We start from the raw sequence: 8,053 nt of genomic DNA, 5'->3' as shown, positions 1-8,053 counted from the left end.
AAATTCGTAACTTGCAATCGAGAACTGGTAACAACATGAAATTGTCACAATCGGAAGATGACAGATGAATATACAAGTAGCAGAAAAATCATTTAAATTCAAGCAAACGCTGACTTTTGCGCCTTTTGCAAAATGCAGTCGAAAAATAAACGGTTTGCAGTTGAGCAGCTGCAGACTCTCAATTTAAAAAATCCAACTGCAGGGCTCGGGCTAGACGGGGCTCGAAATTTCGACCATTTAAAGAAACCTTTTGTGGCAAAAAACTCCAAAAACTTCATTTAAATCGGATCAAATGCTGATTTTTGCTCATTTCATAAACGTTAGGAAAAAGTGACGTAATCACCCATCTGCAACCACATGAATAAAAATTCGTAACTTCTAATCCAGTGCAAGGAAGAACTTCAACTTCGTACATACTGAAGAAGACACATGAGGCTAAATCCCTGCAAACTTTTATCACAATTGCATCAAATGCTGATTTTTGCAGCCTCTGCAAAGTGTGATAAAAAATTGACGTTTTCAGGGCGCTGCAAGATCTGCAAAAAACATTCCCCTCTTCTCAACTGGAACGAGTAGAGACTTGAAATTTTTACAGTTTATAGCGAGCATTACGTCACAAAAAATTATACATTTTTAATTCAAATCGCCTCAAACACTGATTTTTTAGCTTTTCGCAAAACTTGCTTTAAAAATTAACGTGGCGACAAGAAATTTGCACTACTGTATACTCTTGAATAAGAATTCCTGATTTCTCATGCAGGGAGCGTAAAAAGTTGGAATTTTTACAGTCTAAAAAAGACATGTGAATCTAAAAACTCTCATACTTTGAATTAAATTGAAACTAAAGAAAACACATGGTTCCAAAAACCCTCAAAATGCTATTTAAATTGCTTCACTCCGCTGAAATAATATGAATAAATAAGAATGAATTGCTTCTAATCCAGGGCAAGTGGCGACTTGAAATATTTACAATCCGTAGAAGACACACGCTTCAGTTTCTGCTCTAATGAGCGTCTGAACCCTCAGAACGTAATAACTAAAAAATACAATTTTTAGCACTTACCGGTACATTTCAGTTCTTTGGCCAGTTCGTCAGAGCCCAGAAAACAATTCGGAGCTCCATCACATAGTTTCGACAGTTCGAATAGCTGTAGAACGTCCGTCGATTCGTTCACTTGACAGCCAAAATATCCGTCCTCAAGGTTTAGAAAGAAAACTTCGCGTTTGATACCAAAGCCAATCCCGCCAAAGGATTGACCAGTCTGAAAATGAAAGAAAACATGCACATTAACACTAAAATTAGGCATAATGAGCACAAAACAACCGTTAAATTGGAATTTTTTAAGATAAGCAAACAAATCATTATAACAATGCGGATTTTTCTTGGCGCAATATCCATTATTAAGCCGCGCTTATAAACAAACTCCCGTTACATAATCGGGGAGAACAAGATGCCGTGTCCCCGATATTTGTTCCATTCTTGTAATCGCCCATGTAGTGTAATAATTATGCATAGTCCTGCCGGCCAGAAGTGTTTGCTTTATATGCTTATTGGCATATTTGAGCACACGCCATCACCGTCGCTTTATAAGGACTTATATGTGGAACTAATTGGAAAACAACGGTGAAAATTGAAAAAAAAACATCCTTTAAGGATGGATTTTCACTGTCACGATACGAGCTCGTGAAAAATTAATGAGCTTTGAATTTTTTTTAGGAAATCTCTGATGATGAACAAGTTGAAACTTTCTGGGTTTATTTAAGCCAACTTGTACTTTTCTTTGAAACGGTTTAAGTAGCCCAGCAGCGTCCAGCTAACATCAACATTTGTGCTCAAGAAAAATTGAAAAATTCGCTACGAAATTCCTGAGGGGGGTAACGAACCGAAACTTTCACCGTCTATAAAACGGAACTTGCTCCTCCCAAGGGAACCCCCGAGAAAATCCCGTCTGAACTTTTACTGGAGATACGAATTTTTAAATGCATATCAACAGGGTTGCCCGTGAACAATAAACCAATTTTGAAAAATTCCGCTGCAATACCTGATGATGACCGACAGTTGAAACTTTCAGAACTTTTAAAGCCGACGTCGTTAGAAATGTTTCGTCTTGATTTTTGGTGACGACACGAATTTTTATCAATAGATCGACAGTTTTGCTGGTGACCAGTTCAGCAGTTTTGAAAATTCCTCTTCAAATTCCTGATGATGGTCTCGAATTGAAACTTTCAGGATTTATACAACAGATGTTGCACACTAAAATGGTGTCCTCCAAAACCTCGTAGTTTGATTTTGACTGGAGATATGAATTTTTTAATGTAAATCACCAACTTGCTCGTGAACAATAAACTAATTTTGAAAAATTCCGCTGGAATACCTGATGATGCTCGACAGTTGAAACTTTCAGAACTTTTAAAGCCGACGTCACACTTATTTTTGAAGCCCTTTAAAATATTTTATCTTGATTTTTGGTAATGACACGATTTTTTAACAATAGATCGACAGTTTTGCTGTTAACCAGTTCAGCAATTTTGAAAATTTTCTCTCAAATCCCTGATGATGGATTCGAATCGAAACTTTTAGGATTTATAAAGCGGATATTGCTCGTTAAAATGGAGGCCCCCAAAATAACGATCCTTGATTTTTACTGCATATGCGAATTTTTTACGATGGATCAACAGTTTTGCTCGTGAACAATAAATCAATTTTGAAAAATTCCTCTGTAATCCCTGATCATGGTCTCGAATTGAAACTTTTAGGATTTATAAAGCGGATATTGCTCGTTAAAATGAAGGGCCCAAAATAACGATCCTTGATTTTTACGGCATATGCTAATTTTTTAGGATGGATCAACAGTTTTGCTCGTGAACAATAAATCAATTTTGAAAATTTCCTCTGTAATCCCTGATGATGGTCTCGAATCGAAACTTTTAGGATTTATAAAGCGGATATTGCTCGTTAAAATGGAGGCCCCCAAAATAACGATCCTTGATTTTTACTGCATATGCGATTTTTTTACGATGGATCAACAGTTTTGCTCGTGAACAATAAATCAATTTTGAAAAATTCCTCTGTAATCCCTGATCATGGTCTCGAATTGAAACTTTTAGGATTTATAAAGCGGATATTGCTCGTTAAAATGGAGGCCCCCAAAATAACGATCCTTGATTTTTACTGCATATGCGATTTTTTTACGATGGATCAACAGTTTTGCTCGTGAACATTAAATCAATTTTGAAAATTTCCTCTGTAATCCCTGATGATGGACTCGAATTGAAACTTTTAGGATTGATAAAGCGGATATTGCTCGTTAAAATGGAGGCCCCCAAAATAACGATCCTTGATTTTTACTGCATATGCGATTTTTTTTACGATGGATCAACAGTTTTGCTCGTGAACAATAAATCAATTTTGAAAATTTCCTCTGTAATCCCTGATGATGGTCTCGAATTGAAACTTTCAGAATTTATGACACTAACGTTGAATCTTCCAATGAGGTCCTTAGAGAAAGTGCGTCTTGATTTTTTCCCTAACACTCAAATTTTTATAGATAAATCGACAGTTTTGCTTGTGAAAAGATCACAAATTTTGAAAATTCCCTCTGAAATTCCTGATGATGGTCCTGAATTGAAACTTTCGGGATTTATGGAGCGGATGTTGCACGTTAAAACGGAGTCCTCCAAAATCTTGTGTTTTGATACTGACCGGAGATACGAATTTTTAAATGTAGATCAAGAGATTTGCTCGTGAACAACAAACCAATTTTGAGAAATTCTTGCGCAATCCCTGATGATGGTGTCGAATCAAAACTTTCGCAATTTATGAACTGAATATTTCTGTTTTGATTGAAGTTCTCCGAAACCCTGTTCCTTGAATTTTGCTGGAGAAACGCATTTTTGAATACACATCGACAGTTTTGCTCGGAAACAATTAACCCAATTTGAAAGTTTCCCCTGAAATCCCTGATGAGGGCTGCGAGTTGACAATTTCAGGTTTTATTACATAGAGGTTGCTTTTACCACTGCAATGGTCCGCAAGATTCTGTCTTGATTTTTTCCGGAGATACGCGTTTTTGAATATAAATCGACAAAATTGTTCATGGACAAGTAGCAAGCTTGGAAAATTCCATCCAAATCCCTCCCTGAGTAAGATTGCAAAATGAGACATGCAGGGTTTTTGGAAAATAGCTTGGGCTTTCCAATGAAGTGTCCCGGAGGTTTCTAGCGGAACTGTTGTATGAGGAACAATTTTTTTTAGGTCAATGGACATTTTTGCTGTGGAAAAAATTACCAATTTTCACAGTATATTTTGAAAAATCCGGGAAAACTCCCTGATGATGGTGGAAAATTGAAACTTTCCCGATTTATGACAAAGTTGTTGCCCTTTGCTGCGAAATCCTCGCGAAGTTCCTAACTTGAGCCTGCTTGAGGCACGAAATTGGCGAAAATTGGGAAAATTTTCGCTTTGTACTTATTCCTTGTGGGGCATCTTCTAGTCTATATATTTGCCCTTCACATCTTCATTTTCCCAATATGTAAAGTACAGATCCTTGTAAAATTTCTTTCTAAAAAGTCTTCGGCTCCAATACTTTACGCTGTTGCTGTGCACTCGATTGCCACAAATTCTTTAAGAAAACAACTAATACATGCGAAATGTAAAAAACCGTAATTTGTTAGTGGCTTTTGTATGATTGTGCACCATTTGTAGAAACCGGTACCAGATAGGATCCTCAACCCGTTTGGTCAAAAACCCTATTTATAAAATTCGCAATCAGGCTCCCAGCCCGTTATGCCCACTTAAAGGTGACTTAATATCTCACTCTCCTTATACAGAGGCTTAATCTTGCAAATTGGAGCTGAGATCTTTTTCGCAAATACACATCAACGAATTTGTTGCTGCTTAAAAAACAGATTAAAATTTAGTAGGCCATACTTTAGTCGCCTGCATAAGTGCATTTCATTTATTTTTTGCAATTGTTCAGTGAGAAACTGCATATGGCCAATCGAGCAGTCGGCCTACATTATGCGATGGGTTTAAGGTCCTAAAACAGTCGTTTCTGATCGCGAAAATTCACTCAGACAGAAGCCAATTTACCTTAATAGAGATCGAGGTTTAATTTGCATGTACAATGGGATTTTTGCCGTATAATGTGTGTGATCACATTCATTTTAGTAACCAGCAGCCCAAGCCGGAAGTAAAATTAGTGGCCTGGAACGGTTCCTGAAGGTTGTTCAATGCATAGAACCGTTAGTGCAAGGTCGGCATCGAAATTCGCACCAACTTTGCACTTTGCTTTCGATCGCAGGATGACCTAATGGGGCAATTAAAAAATTAATTGCACTTACCATTTAGCTGGAAACCTGAAAGTTTTGCAAACACTCTTTACAGTGAAACGATGGCAAAATCGGGCTAAGTTTTATGTGCAAAGGCTCCACTCCAGACTTAAAAGCCTGTCGAGTTGCAACGACAATTTTTCTCAAGAAATCCGCGAAGCTTTGAGCCATAAAAAGCAAACGTTCCGGGAAAACCAGATTTGTTCTGCCCTATTTGAGCGAACAAAGCCCTAAGGATCGGTTGCCCAATAGGGTAGCAAGCAATGAAAACGTGATGAACTTGGGTGGTTCGCAAGAATCCTTTGATGCGTGTGTTGAATAAATGACGAACAAATCCCCAACTATGCAAAAAATGAAAAAAAGCCTCCGAATACTGCAAGAGGAAGCGACATGCAATCGCTTCGAGCGGTTAGGAAAAACGCGCGTTTTTGCTGCCAATTCGCTTTAGTTGGCGAATTAAAATCGACCGAAACATGTTAACAAATCCGGTGTTTTTTATGGGTTTTCATATGCATGTAAAGTGCCATTCGATGTCTCTGTTAACATGTGCCCATAATAACACGCCCACTGAGAAGAACGTGAAGAAGATTCACTTTTTCAGTTGGTCGATTACTATGCTGAGCTAACCGAATGTGACTGAATATTTAATCGAGTCGATGACTCCTCCGTTATTTTGCTCATTAATAGTCGTAAGGACTATGCGACTAAACATTTTCGTCAATGGTCGCCTTATATGAGCCCCTGAAGACAAGCTGAAATAACAATTAAAACGCTACGCGAATAATCATAATCGTCGGTGAAAGTGCGGAATATGAATTCGAAGTTTTGCTAGCGAGCTGCTGAAGTCTCAAACCCAGTCTGTACTTGTTTGCTGTTGGCTCAACAGCCTCCCTGATAAATACCTGCTTCGCTTCTTCATCTTGCATTCTTCGCGCAAAAATCCGTACCGATCAGCCCCGATCGCTTTGTTCTTTGAACAAATGGAAAAATGCGATATTGCATGTAGGCTGGTTGGCGTTTTTACGATTTAAATTGAGTTTTAGAATATGCCGAGCTTGTTTTCCATTTAAAGTCTACTGCCGGGGGATAGAAAATTAAAGCCACTCCATACATGATTTACTTCGGCAAAACAACTACTGATTTAAATGGTAGTTTTCATGGCTAAAGCGTCAGTTATTGCCATTACCTAAAAACTATCTAGTCATAAACAATGGGAAAATGTAGGATGATACAAAACAGTGCGGTTTTAACATGATTATTATATTAAACATGCTACTTTTAATTGCTGCAGGCATAATACGCCATATAGGATTACGCTAAGTGGAGCGATTCCCACAGAAGCGATTACAAAGGAAATTGAAAGAAACCATACATTTTTCCATTAATTACTCGGCTGCTCGTAAATCAAATCGTGGTTTGCTTAATAAATTAAAACAAAATGAGGCGGCGTCAAATGTTTCTATTTGATTTTCAATTCATTTTTTCCAGTTGCTTCTTTAACATGAATCTGTTCTACTCTACCGTGTTTCTGCACAAGTTTCCATTAATTATGGCTCAAATGTCCATGATTAACTATCTGGAGTAAGACAAATAATAGGAAAATGATACATGGCAAATGTACCGTTGCATATTAAGATAGTCTACAAAGATTATATTGTTTGGTTTGATTCGAGGAACGGTTAGCGATTGTTCTTTCGTAAATTCGCAGGGGCAATAATGGCCTAATTATTCGCCGTCTAATAAGGAAACCACTAAATTCTTAATTGATGCCAGCCGGGTTTAGGGAAATTCAGTTTGAAGTGCGCATGAAACCAACATTTGCCGCGTGAACGATCAGCATTGATTAAAAAAATGAGCTGAAAAAAATTTGCCTTCAAACATAAAATTAATTTTCTGCGTCAAGCACGGAATTGAACTGGAAAAATATACACAAACATGATTTTCCAGACAACATTTCGAGTCAATTTGAAAGTCTTGTTCGAAAAATTTTGATTTTCAAGTCGGAATTCATCACATTCACGTGAAATCCGAGCAAAACGGCGATTTTAGACACAACATTCTGGTGAAAGTTTTCTTTTCACTACAAAAATGCCAAATTTTTTAAGGCAAACTTTAAATTTCTATGTTCATGTAACAATTTTTGGTCCTCGAGTTTCTCAGAACAAGAGTTTTCTTTTCATCGTCAAAATCCGGATTTTTACATCGCAGCTGAGAAAAGCCCAAAACCTTCGAGATGAACACCTTCTGACTTTTTTTGAGGTTTCCTGAACAAAAATTCCAAACTCAAGTGCGGAATTTTATGCCCAAAGTTGGAATTTGATCTCAACATTGTCACGATTGATTTTTTGAACGAAATTTTGACTCAAAACTGAACTTCAAAAAATCTACGTTGCTACAACCATCGAAAACGGAATATTCCGCACATTAAATTGTGGAAAAAATTGTTTTCAGTGCTTATTTACTTCAAAGTTGGATCTCAGTGAAAGTGTGAATGTGAAATCAAATTCAGAGCTCAATTTTGTGAATTAAAGATCGACATTTGGGTTCAGAACCAAGTTTTCGATAGATTCGACAATCTTAATGATAATTCAAGATTCAATTCTACGATTTTGTGAAGTTCTCAGAGTCGATATTCCTATTGACTTAACTAACTTAAAAAGCTTCGAAGGCTCATTTTAACCACTGTTTTTGACTTTGATGCTGAAATTTTTGTGTATTTTGT

General features: G+C 37.1%; 1 protein-coding gene across 1 annotated transcript in view; it reads right to left on the bottom strand.

The window, feature by feature from the left end:
* LOC109534902 overlaps window positions 1–8,053 on the bottom strand; it is a gene marked incomplete in the record, with an annotated part of 103,979 nt that overhangs the window by 69,888 nt on the left and 26,038 nt on the right. Inside the window, 1 exon segment of the mRNA XM_048666803.1 lies at window positions 1,064–1,262. Coding sequence (XP_048522760.1) covers window positions 1,064–1,262 — 199 coding nt within the window.

Source organism: Dendroctonus ponderosae, unplaced genomic scaffold, assembly GCF_020466585.1.
Source record: "Dendroctonus ponderosae isolate FM_Combo_2020 unplaced genomic scaffold, Dpon_F_20191213v2 Dpon_F_20191213_5, whole genome shotgun sequence".
Classification (NCBI taxonomy): domain Eukaryota; kingdom Metazoa; phylum Arthropoda; class Insecta; order Coleoptera; family Curculionidae; genus Dendroctonus; species Dendroctonus ponderosae.
Note: the sequence above shows the minus strand (reverse complement) of the source record. Positions and strands in the feature narration are given on the sequence as shown.